Source organism: Scophthalmus maximus, chromosome 12, assembly GCF_022379125.1.
Source record: "Scophthalmus maximus strain ysfricsl-2021 chromosome 12, ASM2237912v1, whole genome shotgun sequence".
In the NCBI taxonomy this organism is placed as follows: Eukaryota; Metazoa; Chordata; class Actinopteri; order Pleuronectiformes; family Scophthalmidae; genus Scophthalmus; species Scophthalmus maximus.
This window is the reverse complement of record NC_061526.1, coordinates 11,741,156-11,756,141: the sequence shown is the minus strand read 5'-3', so window position 1 is coordinate 11,756,141 and position 14,986 is coordinate 11,741,156. Positions and strand designations below refer to the sequence as shown.

The window sequence follows — 14,986 nt, the reverse complement described above, 5'->3', positions numbered from 1 at the left end:
TGAAAACAAATTCTGTACTTTTGTAAGTCTAAAATATTGATAAGACCATAAATAATGCTCTTGGTTTTAGCTGCTGACATCATAAATTACTTAAAATGAAGTCATACATATGTGTATATGTGTATATGTATATGTATATACATATATATACACATATGTTATTGTGTCCAGTGACCTCAAATAATTTCCAGCATGAAATTGAAAATCTTTCTCTCTCGACTGCTCCTCTGGATGTTGCCTCTTGATCTGTGCTGCCCTCTAGTGGTTTAAAAAGAATACACACGCTTTAACCTGTAGGCATTTATTAAATATCAAAAGTTAAATTACAATTGACCTGACTTTTCAAAACACGTCTGCACATTTTGTTGTGGATGGTTGTTTTTTTTCTTTTCTGCTTTCTAAAAAGTCATGAGGCCACAAAGTTCAGCTCAGCAGCTCAATTAAAATACTGGCAGGACGTGAACGGGCTGAACGACCAGGCGGGAAGGTTTTCGTCCGCTGTCTCAGTGCATCGGAGTCTAAAAAGCAGAGTGTGAAAAACCCTGAGTCAAGTCATGGCACAGGCGGAAAGATTCACAGATTGACAGGCGATCGATCAGTACAGTTCCTGCCGAGGTCAAATGAAACATTACGAGCTGGTGGAGACTGAGCTCAGTGAGCACAGTCCAAACATACACACAGGGAACGAGCAGGAGTCAAAACCCTCAGCTCTGACGCAGTGGTTCTTCTTCTGTGTAAAGGCTGAAACAAAAACTTCTATGAGAGACTGTAAATGGCACGTCTGAAGTTTCCGTCTCACACATGAAATCATCGCACAAACTAGTCAATCTTCAGTTTTAAACTCCAAAGGTAACTCGGTGTGTTGTTTTTCCCATCCGGGCTGCAAAGTGCACCGTCCTCATCAAATCTTTTCTTTTGACCCTTAAAAAAAACAAACAAACAACAACAACTACAACAACAATACTGGTGGTATTAATACGACTCTCCAGAGATACAACGCCTCGCTGTGTGCGTCATTAGTAGTTTGTGACTTTAGTGCAAAAAAGGTAAAAACGAGCGTAAGCGACAAGACAACGTGAAGCACCGGTTTTCATTATTAAAACAAACAAACATATCTTTAAAGGGGCAGTAAGCGATTTTAGCAAATTTTTTGGATTCACAGAGCCAGGACGGCCAAGAAAAACAAAAAAAAACCAGAACCGACAGCTAACGGCCCTTGAGGAAATTACCGTAGATTTTTTTCAAAAAACGTGTGTTGGATAAAAAAAATCGCTAACTGCCCCTTTAATTCCTTTCGTTCAAGTTAAAATATCATCAACACGTTTCGTAAACCCGTACGTAGTTGTCGGGAGGAGAAATCACTTTTTTTCTTGAGATTTAAAAGTTAAAATCCACGTGCACAACGTCAGTGAGACGATCCCTCTCTGTGTCATTTATACTGAGAATGTTTTTCAGTCAGCTGATCTGGGGTCAAATCCCCCTGCACCAGTCACGAGGAACAACATTCCTCTTCGCCTGAGCCTCTGTGTGTCGACGGTGCGTCGCGCGGGACCATACGCGTAAAAAAAAAAATTCCGTCTGTGGGACGGAGACTCCAAGGAAAGGGGGGTTGTAGGTTTACAGGAGGAGAGGCGTGTGCTCCCCCGCCGGCTCCATGCGCCTGGTGAGCTGCCGCACGCGGGCCAGTAGGCGGTTGGGCAGCGGGGGGAAGTGGTGGCTCGGGTCCAGGACGTTGGTCTTGCGGCGCTCGCGCTCCTGCAGCCACATGAGGTACGGGCTGGGCGGGAAAAAGGGCCGCGAGCGCTCGCGGTACAGCTGCAGGACGATGCCACAGACGCCGAGCACCACCCACACGGAGATCATGATGTAGTCTGGTTGACGGGAGAAGGGGACAAACGGTGTGAAATATATCATTTGAGTCTGTTGCTGTTGTGTATGTGTCGCCGTGTCGCTTCGGTCGCGGACTCACCGGTTGTTTGGAAAGGCACATCGGTGAACATGGCGCTGAAGTTGTTGTTGAGCAAGCGCTTGAGGATGTTCAGTGTGATGAAGGAGAGGCTGGTGTAGATGTAGGCGTTGACGGCCAGGATCACAGCGTAGGCGCCGACAACGCCGCACGTGGCGATGTTACCCTTTAAACGATCAGAATTTAGAGCATCACTGCTGAAACACAGACAACAATTCATAGGGAGAAAGGTAAAGACAATATCTTGAAATTGGTTTTAGTAGGAGTTTTCCATTCAGATCTGAAATTCCACTTTTCACTCATGGTAACTGGTCAAATGATCACCGAGGACAAATAAGGGAATATGTAAATTTTACACCGTTAAGGGGCAACATTGAACATTTTTAGGTTCAAACTCATTCTAGTTCGCTGTCTTGCCAACAGTTAAATGAGTGAAAAATCAATACCACTGTCATGCCTCACTCTGTGATCAGGGCAACAGAGGGTGTGGCTTCCCGTGCACTGGGAATCGAATCGCTTTAGTCATGTAAAACGCAACAATCCGTGCTTTTACGTGCTGTGACAATTTCTTGAGCGATGCTGGAGTCTTGTCGTCATGAAACTGAGACTTTCTGTTTGTATACACAAGACATGATTCGTTAATCAGCGAGCTTTAGAGGAACCAGTGGGGACAGTTTTGTTACCTTTAGCCAGAGCTGGGCTAGCTGTTAGCAGTCTTTATGCTAAGCTAAGCTAACCGCCTCTGGTTCCACACTGGTTCCACACTTCTTATTTATATTTTATATTTCTATCGATTATAACTTTAGCTCTGTATGGAATTCTTCTCTTGGCTGGAGCCGCTGTAACGAAACCCTATTTCCCGCTGTGGATTGATGACGTATTTCAGATTTTCTGATCATACAGACATGAGAGTGGTGAATACGTTCACCAAAAATGTTGAACTCATCCTTTTAACAAATCACTCAAAAGGTACTATATTACTGCAGTATGACCTCAAAACTGTATTTAGTTTCCTGCTTGTCAGTGTCGTTCCTGATGCTGCCACTAGATGGCGCCAAAAGAAGGAAGTTAAATTAAAACATAGGCCCTACCGACCGTTTTTTACCTCTCTGGGCCAACGCACGAAGAAGAGAGGAACGATGATCACGATGCAGCAGAAAGTCACCCAGAACACCACATCGGACTGTCTGAACACGTTGATGTCACCTGGAGAAAAACCAACACACACAGGAAACACCAGCATTTAAGTTTTTTACTAGGAGTGACGCCACTTCTTCACCATGATTGGCTTGTTTTTTTGTTCAGTGTCAAACACAGTTTGGTCCCGTACCTAGAGGAGTAAAGAGGACGGTGGAGGCTATGAGGAAGCCGAGCATCAGGCCAACCACGACGATGCAGGCCATGACGGAGCCAAACCGCCACCAGCTCATCACCAGGAGGACCCCGCCCACCACGCCGATCACTGCCGACAAGGCCAGTCGGACTGCGTGGGAACAGAAACAGACGAGGGGTCAAGAAGGGGGCTTTTTTTTTCATATTCGGGATGAAATGTAGCTGTGCATTTGCAGCAACTGTGAGTTTTTCTGTGTCTTCAATCTTGTGAACGAAAACAACAACTCACGGTCGTACTCCAGTTCCGTTGTCCTGGTGATCAGCACAAAGAAGAAGAAGGCGGCGAAGCTAAATCCCATGCAAAACAACTCTGTGAGAGAAAAGGGGAAAGAGGAGAAAAGAAAACAGAGCAAGCTTAGATATCACAGCAATTCATTCACCACAAACGTCCTGAAAGTTTTCAGCTGCTTGGACGCAGATGAAGCCACGTGCTCCGGAACAACGTGCCGAGACGCGCCGTGCTGCGTCATGTCCTCTCTCTGCCGCGTTTATCACAACTCCTGGCGGCATCGCTCACAGTCATGAGTTTGGCTTCGGAACAAATACATTTCCACGTCACACACACGAGGGGGGATCACATGAGAAGTGACCTACTGCTGGAGCCTGATAATAATATTTATTTAATATTTTTATTTTATAAAATATTATTGAGGCTCAGTAACAGGCGTCCACGCCTCGTTTGTTGTTAAGTGTCGGCACCATGTCAGAGCTTCGCTTCCGTTATTTGCAATTTTTTTATGAAGAAGTTCACACACACACACACACACACACACACACACACACACACACACACACACACACACACACACACACACACACACACACACACACACACACACACACACACACACACACACACACACACACACACACACACACACACACACACACACACACACAGGACCTCATGTAAATATCAAGTATATAAAATCCCCCCAAATAAATATGTTTTGTGACATTCAAACAGAATGATGACCCTGGCTGAGAGCATCAGCACCTTGGTGACAATGATTTCAAAAAAACCTTCCCCACAGTTTCTAAGACAAAACATAACCTGCGCAAACAGGACTAAACTTCAGATAGAAACCCCTCTGGAATATTAACAATATTAAAATAGAAATTATTATAACACAATATCTTTTCATTTTAATATATGTCTACGTCAGACTCCTCACCACATTTGAAGAATCGATGGCCGAAGAAGCAGACGACCAGGCCGGCCAAGCCGGTGATGGTGAAGAAAACCTTTGTCGATATCTTTCCTGAGAAATTAAAAGCATAACAACAAAACAATTAAAATTCTTTCAAAACAATGAAGCTCAAGTTCACATCTGCTAACCTCTGGGTCAAGCTTTGTGTTATCTGTGAGATAATTGATTTATTAAAGTTTTTGGTTTTTTTATAAAAAAAGAGATTATAAATGTGTCTGTTTCCACCTTAAAGGTCTAAATAAATAAATACAGAGATGAAAGATGCAGTTTGCAGCATCACGTGATTGTGTTTTTGTTTTCCCAAATTACTAGAATTTATAAAATGACTTACAAACATGTTTTGTTGGCAGTGAATGAATCAAGGACAAACACAAACACATAAAATATTTATAAAATATTTTTGAGGCTCAATAACAGGCGTCCACACCTCCTTTGTTGTTAAGTGTCGGCACCACGTCAGAGCTTCGCTTCCGTTATTTGCAATTTAACACGCACACACACATGCGCACACGCGCACGCGCACACGCACACACGCACACACACACACACACACACACACACACACACACACACACACACACACACACACACACACACGCACACACGCACACAGACACACACACAGGATGTTGCCCAGCGAATCGCGCGGGAGCTCACCCAGTGTCTGACAGCCGTCGAGTGTGGAGGCGAAGCTGCAGGCGTAGGTGTGGACGGGGACATAGGAGGCCGAGGTGTTCAAGCGTGGGTCCCTGACGATGACAGAGTAGACGACGCCCTGGCCAGGGATGGAGTTGAACACCGCCATGCTCACGTCTGACGACAACAGCGTCATGACCTGCGGGGCAGGGGGGGGAGACGAGGTGATGGAACGTCAGAACATCAGCTTCTCCCCGTGATTATCAAATCCCTTTCATCACTGCGTTCCTGACGATTTACCCGTTTGCCGTTTTCCTTCATGCCCCGGATGTCAGCCACGGCCTGGATGCCGCTGAACAGGCTGCGCTCCGACAGGTCATTCTCGGGCAGGAAGTACTGGTAGACGTCGTACTGCAGCCGCCAGCGGGTGCTGGGCTCGATGGATTCGTCGCAGACCGGAGGAGTTTCCCCTCTGAGAGCAGGGGAGCAGAGAGGCACAGTCGGGACAAAATCAAGTCCAAAAATCTAGATCACAGATCACATCCCTTTTTCGTCTCAGAGGCTCTGTCCTCATGTGATTTACAGTGGGTGAAAAGGTCTCACTGTCTCGCTCAGGACTATTGTCTGTGACTCATCCACTGAGCTGGGTTGATCTCAGGCCAGAGGACCGTGCGGCTTTGGCTCTTAAACTTAATGTGCTAAATATGTTTGAATGTCATTCGAGCGAGAGCAGTAGAGAGAGAGAGAAAGAGAGCACGAGAACCAGCGAAGGAAGAGTTGGTGGGGCGAGAGGACACTCAAACTGAAACTTAGGGTTAGGGGTCCTTTGTGTGTGGATGTGATGTTGTTTTATGTAACCTGGCGGTTTGTTGGTTGCATGGTGTCAATGTTGACACCACAGATGCAGCCTTGACAAGTGGTCTTACATGACCGAGGTGTATACAGTGCAGACACTTTATGTATCTGCTACAGGAGGAGAAGATACAACATGCTTTATAATATATAAAATATTAGGTGTCACACTTTAAGGAAATTTTTACACAACAAACAAAAGGAGCCGCAGTCGGGAATTCAAACTTCCTCGCACACACACTCACACACTAAAATCCTGCTACAGTATCTTTGTCAGGAATCTTTTAGCAGGAGTTCATGTCCTCGACGACCTCTGCCGGTTAAATCAACTGAAGTGCCAGCGATGTTTGTAATGAAATGACCTGACTCGACCAATAGCTTGTGCGTCCGTGTTTTTCTGTTTCTAAAAACAACGAGCAAATCAAAAGTAATGAGCGGAAAATGCTGCGTCGGTCAGCTCAGACGGAAGAATTAGTTTCTGTGATTTGGCCGGAGCCGGGGATGTTTTTTATGAAGGCGGTGGATGGTTTTTACACTGAAACTGCAGGAACGAACACTGTTGTCTGCTGGGTGTTTGAATTTCGCTACGGCTCTGCGTTTGACGGGTGTTAAAAGGTTCAGCTTTTAGAATCAGGAGGATGCCTCACCTGATCCAAAACAAAAATTAAGTCAGTCATCCATGTCAAACAAAGAGAATTTCACACATGCACAACCATGGTGTCGAAGACAGTCGACAAAGAACCTAGCATTTGTCCAAACTGCTGTCGGCGATGAGCTGAAAACTTAATCCGCCACATTGAACGCATGCTGCTTGGAAATTTCTCAAAACTTGTCACACTGTCTTAACGGCCAATAACCCGGCGTTGCATTCACATGCAGTGGCCGCAGAGAAATAACGTCCCCAAGATACTGTGGTGGACTGTGAATGAAGAGTGCCAAGAGCTACAAACCTTCTCTTCCTCAGACAGAAATTTGAAATAGAAAAACCTAGACTAGAAGTCTGGGCAGCCTCGGACCTGCAGGTTTTACAACACACTGGAAAATTACTGGTACTTTTCAGCCACAGAGGAGGAGGAGGAGGAGGCCGCATTTCAAAGCAACAAACAGGTCTCGGCAGATGTGATTTCAGCTGAAGACGCTGAACAGGAAGTTGAGCGGTCTGTCTGGTGCGTTACCTCTCGTATCCTAAGTTTGCTGGTGCAAAACGGATCGTGGTCTCATAGAGGTTGTAGTGAATGTAGACATTGGGGTCGATGTCCAGGTTGAACTCCATGTTACAGGCTCCCGGGACTGGGTCTAGGGCAGGTGCAATAGACGTGTTTATCATTAGACATGTTGGGCCAAGATAAGACACTAAAGTGGCACCCTGCCATGGCAGGATGACTTGCTTCAACACACAAGGCAGACAAGACACATGAGCAACCGTGCACCAACATGTGCTCGTGCTCCCTCGTCATCTGCGTGAGGTTCCTCGAGTGAAAATGAGAATCAACTGAGAGTTACTTCAGAGTTTCTTTGTTTATATAACCCAACTTCCTCATTGCTGATTTCTCACGCAAGACTCCATTTGAGAGAAAAAACAGTTTAAAGAATTTAAAGTGTGTTTAAAATGTACCAGTGCTGGAGAAGGGGAGGATGACGCCGGTGCCCGCCACAGTGTCGCCGCCGGGAGAAGACAGGAACAGCAAAAGGGACGCTTGGCCTGGCTGGAGCGCCGTCAGGACGCCGGCGTCCACTGCGGTCAGAGAGAGACCCAGGCTTGGCATCTGAAGTTCACGCACACACATATCAGTTCGTCAGCAGAAGGTCAAATAAAGTGTAAAAGAGCGTGTGAAGTCCAATGACCACGATCACTTAAAATACAGTAAGGAAACAAGAGTCTGCAGAGTCGAGCTGAATGCTAACACGCCAGCATGTTTCCACCTGATTCGCTGCCTGAGGAAAAAATTAAAAATAACCAGAGATTTTTACAGCTATGACTTAAGACAATATTTTCCCCATCGCAGCACACTCGTTCACACACTTTTAGTCCACTGGATTATTGTGGTACTGAGCCACTTACTGAGGATTAGTATTCACTGCAGTTTACCCAACTTGAGACGGCGACATTTCTAAATAGCTGGAGCCTGTGGTGACCCAGAGGTCAACAAAATGCTTAGTGTTTTGTGAAGTGACCCGAGTCATTCCTCGGTAAAGTAATGAAAGAAAGACCAACACTGTTAAATTCTGGTCTTTTCATAGGATTTGTTTTCATAGGACAATGGCGAATTGCAAAGTACGTGTTTCTTGGTGCAAAAAAGACACAAGTACTGCATTAAATTCAAAAGTCAAACTTAATCAATGCTAACAAAAACAGGATGGGCATCACAAGGGGAAAAAAATACATTACTCATTATCATTACTCGGTCAACAAACCCTGATGGGGACCAAGAGGGTTGACATCACAGAGGCGGATTCTTCAAAGGTTTTTTTTTTTCTTTTTAATTTCATATTGTGCGCTTCCGCAGTTAGGATTAGTGTGTGTGTGTGTGTGTGTGTATGTGTGCCCTAACCCCCCAACAACAGAGCATCTGTTTTGATATCAATACTTATATTGTGTAATTTGTTTTTTATTGCAATTACATCTGTAAATACTGCAAACACTTCCCTAATCTGACACATTAAATCCTGTGTGCAAATGCTGTGGCCTGACTACACACACACGACCTACTGCTGGAGCCTGATAGGCCTGATTATAATATTTTTTGGAGGCTGAGTAACAGGCGTCCACACGTCCTTTGTTGTTATGTGTCAGCACCATGTCAGAGCTTCGCATCCGTTATTTCGCATCCGCAAAAGTTCTTATGAGGAAGTTCAGACACACACACACACACACACACACACACACACACACACACACACACACACACACACACACACACACACACACACACACACACACACACACACACACACACACACACACACACACACACACACACACACACACACACACACACACACACAGGAGATAGGGACAGGGGAGTGTTTCCTGGCTCAGATCTCAAACTGAACTTTTGAGACATTACACTTTATAACACAATTCTAGATGCCATTGAGCGGCAAGGCTGGGGAAGCGATTGTGCCCTCAAAGTAAAGTATGGCTCTCAGTCGTACAATTACTCTGTTGTATTGCACTAGTCTTGCTCGACGGGGTGCCACATTCGCTGCGGTCTCGACTGAATTTAATCCTATACGTCACAGAGCTAGAGCAACTTCACACCATTACACTATAAATCAGTTGTTGCAGCAGGTTCACAGTAGTGTTCGACCGATTTATCGGCCGGCCGATAATATCGGCCGATGTTTACGTTTTTCACGTGTATCCACATCGGCGGATGCGCGGCTGCTACGTTCGCAGATAGGTTTTTTTGGGAGGGCAAATCCGGTCGCCTATCGGGCCCGGCCCCGCTCTCTCTAGAACCATTTACCCAGCGCCGTCGCGGTGCCTCTGCCCTAGGCTGCACGCCTGCCGGGTACCCAACTCTCCCACTCTCCGGGGATTCAATGTCTCCCACCCCGCTCTGCCACCGCCGCCGCTCCTCCGACTACTTCTCGCTGGCTCCGGCCGGCTTAGTCGTGGGTCGCGGTAGACGGAGCGCCCGGTGGGTTTGTGTCTTTCTCCTTTTTTTCCAAACACTTTGCCTCGTGGAAATTGACTTTTTAAATTCTGGGGGGGGGTCGCCGCCGACGGACGGGAGCGAGGCTCGTGGTCGCATCCTCCACGTCCTCGCGCTCTCTCTGCTCGTCGGCTGGCTCTCTCCCCCGTACCCTCCTTCTCTTCCCCGCCTTTCCCCTCTCTGCTTCGGCAGGCTGGGACTAGCGGCGCCGCCCGTCGGGCCCTACACAGAGTCGGGCGTGGCTGCCGGTGGACTAAACCGGATCCCCTGACCGTGCCGCAGGCTTTGCGCAGGGGATCCCGTTCGCGGGCGGACGAGTCCCGGTGCGGTGGGAACTCCCGAGATGCTCCAGAGCGACGTGAGCCTCGTCTCCCTCTACCCAGGGAGGCGAGCCACGGCCTTGGCCATAACCCCATTTTGACTAAGACCTCAGATCAGAAGAGACAACCCGCTGAATTTAATTCTATTGAACTATTAAATTGAGGGAGCAAAAGTAGTATTGGCTCCAAATATCGGCTCAAGAAAATCGGCAGTCCGTATCGGTCATCGGCTAAGGCTGATGAAAAAAAAATCGGTATCGGCATCGGCCCTAAAAAATCTGTATCGGTCGATCCCTAGTTCACAGCTTAGTATGACTGCTCATTAGTCAACGGCAGGAAACGGATACAGCAGTGTTTTTGTAACAGAAATGTTAGAGGTTGTTTTTTTTAGAAGCAAAAACCACGATCGCTGATGGCTAAAAATAAATAACGACAAAAATATGAAAGGAACTTGTGGTTTACTGCTTCGAGTGAGTGTTTCCAGTGCAAAAAAAATTTAATTGAAAATTAATTTGGTTGTTTGTTTCTTCTCTTGTTTTCTGTTGTTTCTATCACAAGGTAAAAAAAAAAATATAAGTAGCTGAATTGGGCTACGTCAGCCCGGTCTGGAATGCTTGGGCCCAAACCGAGCCGTCCTCCCCTGAGACTTCTGGGACAGAGGCCAGAGGATTTTCCCCCGTCTGCCGCTCATGACCAGTTGACTGTACATCAGCTGACTAGCCACCCTTCTCTCAACGGGGTCGGATGGCCCTCGCTCACAAAGCCTCATTCATCAATCGGAGGCGGGGCCAACTCCCTGTTCACAATGAAGCATTACTTACACTTTAACCGTTCTTTCCTGATTCCAAAGAAACGTACGCGTCAGAAGCCAGCGATATTGCAGAGTCGCGCTCTCTGTGCGATCCCTAAACCGCGAAGGCCCCGCCGGCACTTTGATGGAAGCGGCTACATAGCCATGGAGGAACGGCAGCTGTCTATCTCGGCTGGTGATAAAATCACTCATCACATTCTGACGGAACTTTATCTGGAACCTCTGTTCACCTCTGTTAATCTGGTGAGACACATGTCCAATACAGCCAAGTATTTCATTTCATTAAGCGACCCATTTACTCCAATGATGTGTGCATAAAAATAACCAGCCTAAATGTGACTTTATTTTTCATGGATTATACCAACTATAATCATGAAGGGAGTCTGTCTGTCAACGATACTATAATATTCATGACAGGGAGTTTAAATTTCATATAGTGTAAAGAAACAGTTGGGCATTTTGTGAATATATATGTGTTCTTGTCAAGAGTCAGGTGAGAAAAATGAAACCCCCCTGATGTCTGCACGCTAGACAGGAAGCTACAAGCAGCGGCTTTTAGTTTATTTTCAATCTCGATTAATCTGTCGATTATTTTCCAGATTAATCAATTAGTTTAAATGTCAATTGTGTTTTCCAAAACCCCAGGATGATATCATTGTTTTGTCCGCACACCAAAGATATTCAGTTCACTGTCATAGAGGAGTCAGAAGATATACACATTTAAGAAGCTGAAATCAGTTTTTTAATCGTTTATCAAAATAGTTGGCGATTATTTTAGAAGTCGATTACTAATCGATTAACTGTTGCGGCGATATTATACATAGTACCATATGTTTTAAAGCAGCTACTCAATAGTGAGTTTATGATATTTCTCTCTTAGATTAGTGTAATGTAATAGTGACTTGCCGGTCACCAATAAAATGAACCGTCCACCCTTCATCTGCCAACAAGGGTTACCGCAGCAGTCAAAGCAGAAAAAGGGGGGCAGATGGAACACTCATAACATCCCTCAGTTTGTTGCTAAAGAGGTAAAACTGTCGACACTTCCCCACCTTGTTGTATGAGAGGGTGAGGTTGCGGTGCTGCGTGTGAAACTGCAGTGTGACGAACGCAACCTCCGGGGAGATCCTGGATACCACGACCTGCACCGTGTCATTCTGGGAGACGCTCACATTCTGGAACGTCCCCGGCAGGAAAATCACCCGGTCTGTGACAGAGAGGGAAAAGTCTCATTTATTTATTTAAGTGATTTATTTCTATCAATGCGCTGCAGCGCCTCAACTGTAACGTGCTGCATATAAACCACTCAGCTACACTGTCCCCATATAACCTCAGCTCTGTATACTCTGTACAATGTTATTTAATCCAAATTATCAGGAGCAAACAAAGTTCATATGTTTTCGCACAAAACGTTAACATTTTAGACTACGTTCTGTGACATTTCTAACATTCAGACATCGTGACAGTACACTAAACTGTTAGAAAATCGTTGTGATGAGTCCATTTATCAGATCATCAGAAGTTTTTTGACTTCAATAAAACAGACATACCATATAAAATAGAGTCAGATGATTGTGGACATGAGGCAGAGCTATTCTCTAAAAGTTGCACGCTGTTGTTTTTGTTTCCCCCTCCCTGGCAATGTTTCTAGTGCTCTCACGTGATCAGAGCATAAGTCCAACCATTGCTCAGCCTGTGGATGCACACTTGTATGAAATTAGAGAGATTAAGTTTGGTTGCGTGACTGTGGAAAAGAACAACAGTGAACGGGTGGAATTAACTGTGGACGAATCGACTCTTAAATAACCATTAACCGTCTATCTGAGGGGAGAATGTGTACAGACGCACTGACATTTGACCCGTTGTGCAACACCGTGACCGACCTTGAATCTGTAAAGCTTGACCGATGAATAAACGAGGGAGACAAATTTCTTAACAATGTCCGTGACTTTAACGTCAATCTGAGAGATGTTTTTCCCATGTCTGTTGTGTAGCAGACACCACCCACCCCCCCTGTAAGTGTCCTGTTCACCGAGTCGTCACTGTCAGCCTGAACTTTCCTCGCTGTTTATCTCTCACTGATCACTGAGATTTATTTCAGTGTTTGTTGTCTTTAGTAACAACATGTACAGCATAGAACTTGGCCAACATGAACTATGACCTTCTGAAAATACAGACAACCCTTCTGTTTTTTGTTGTTGGTTTTTTTTACATTTTGCCACTCCCTGTAACCAAACTACTGTGTGTACTGTATTTAAGTCAGAATAACTAAATAAAACAAACCCACACATTAGTCAAGGATGTTATAATATGTGCTATACGGCTCGGGTCACATGTATGTTTTTTTCCCATTAGTCATTAAATTAGAAAAACTAGATAAATTACACTACTGAAACGGATTTACAGCACCAGGGGTTATATACAAAGCTTCACACAATCAAATACAAACTTACAGTGGTACAGTAGAGTAAATGAAATTTATAAGATGTTCTAACAAAGGACTCTGCTTCTTTTTTTTTAAAAGGTACAAAAAGAGGGTTAAGATTTTAACACCTTACATTTATGGGAATAGAACTTGGCTAGTGATTTGATGTACAGAAAACAAACAAACAGATTTTCCAATTCTCCTCTGTAATTTGTGACGCCAAACAATACAGATCATGTGGATGGCCTTATTGTGTTTGACCCATAAGGTTGGTCGCTGGTACAAAGTGTGAGAATGTCAAGTATTATAGCTGAGGCACTAATATACTGGATTTGCTGCTGGTGACACGTGCTGCTGCCTGATCCATCCACTCAACTCACAGGTCAGTCTCCAGCTGACCTGCTGCCTTAAACAAACGAACAGACGGGGTAGAATTCAGGATATACACTGGAGTCAATTTAATGATAATAATAATTTTAAAGAATGGCAAAAAATGCAAGGTGTAATGCACCATGTTAAGAGTCTATCCTGAGTGGTTGCATTGAAGAATGTCTTTGGTTAAAGTTTAGACTCCCTGTGATGTTCTCTGAGCTATAAACATTGATTACTCACGATGAAATCATGATAGTCTAAATACATTTCACATTGATATAGATTGTTGGTTAGTCATGTCTCATGTTATCTAGTCTTTATTTACCTTTAGTTATCTCAGTCTCTCCTAATCAGGCTCTGCTTTCTTTCACTAGCGCCCTTTTCTTACAACGCCCACCGTTTGGTTTCCTTCACGTGATTCAAAATGCGTCTCTGTTTTTTCCCCCCACTTTCCCCAGATTCCACCAAGTCACTACGATGATGTGATGCTACTCTTGTGATGTTGCCTTCTTTAGCGCGCTGAGCTCTCTCGGCCACCGTAGGTGCTATGTGATTTTGACATTATGTAAAGTAATACATATATATATATACCTACGTAGATAGTCGACACAGAGTCTTGCTATCTAGCTAAAAGTCAACTTGAATTATTTAGCTAGCTGCAGCAACAGAACAATAAGCCTAATGACACTCCAGCGATCGACATACAGTGTACGTTACCCAGGAATGCAAACGCGACATGTCTGAACACAATGGCATACCGTGCAGACCCGCGCGCGTGTATGTCAAAGACTTAAAACATACAAGTGAGAACTATGAATGGTAAAAGCATCTAACAAAAAAAAAGATTGCCAGCTTTTAGCAACTCACTTTCCACTTGAGCTAGAACTTCACACAGCCAGGGAAGCAGCAGCAGCAGCAGCAGCGTCGTCCGGGGCAGGGGCAGGCGCAGCGGCGGAGAGAGAATCCAAACTGTCATTTTCCTCCGTTTCGCTTCTATTCGTCCAGACGAACGCTTCACTCCGCCGGACGGTGGAATCATTGGTGACCCCGCTGTCGGCTGTGTTTGGGTCGAAGTCTCCGCAAGGCAAACAGCGACATGCTTTGACAGCGCAGACTTGGTCCTGCGACACGGGACCGCCTTTCTGGGGGCTCTGGCGGCTGCAGGACGAGGAGCCCGCGAGAATCGCGCCCCCTGTCTCGCGATAGCTCCTCCTACACCTCTCCGGACAGTTTCCAAGATCACCGTGACTGGAAATAAATAACCCTTTGGCCGGCCACGACTACGTTATGATTGAAAAAATTAAGACATTTGCAGCCTCTTGCTTTGTTTCGATCTTTGTTG

The 14,986-nt window shown here is 45.3% G+C and overlaps 1 protein-coding gene across 2 annotated transcripts; it reads right to left on the bottom strand.

Moving 5' to 3' along the window:
- Positions 1-285: 285 nt before the first annotated feature.
- tm7sf3 (transmembrane 7 superfamily member 3) lies at positions 286-14,828 on the bottom strand. 2 transcript variants are annotated; one of them, XM_035617776.2, is made up of 12 exons: positions 14,512-14,828; positions 11,900-12,054; positions 7,673-7,823; positions 7,233-7,353; positions 5,506-5,677; positions 5,227-5,404; positions 4,534-4,620; positions 3,588-3,668; positions 3,297-3,449; positions 3,072-3,172; positions 1,970-2,132; positions 286-1,871 (listed from the first exon to the last, which is right to left on the bottom strand). In XM_035617776.2, the coding sequence occupies exons 1-12, from the start codon at positions 14,681-14,683 to the stop codon at positions 1,618-1,620; spliced, it is 1,788 nt and encodes a 595-aa protein (XP_035473669.2). In that variant the 5' UTR covers positions 14,684-14,828; the 3' UTR covers positions 286-1,617. The 2 variants fall into 2 exon arrangements, with proteins under 2 accessions (XP_035473669.2, XP_035473675.1); XM_035617782.2 differs by lacking the exon at positions 11,900-12,054 and having other exon boundaries at positions 1,970-2,163; positions 3,058-3,172; positions 14,512-14,641.
- Positions 14,829-14,986: the final 158 nt, after the last annotated feature.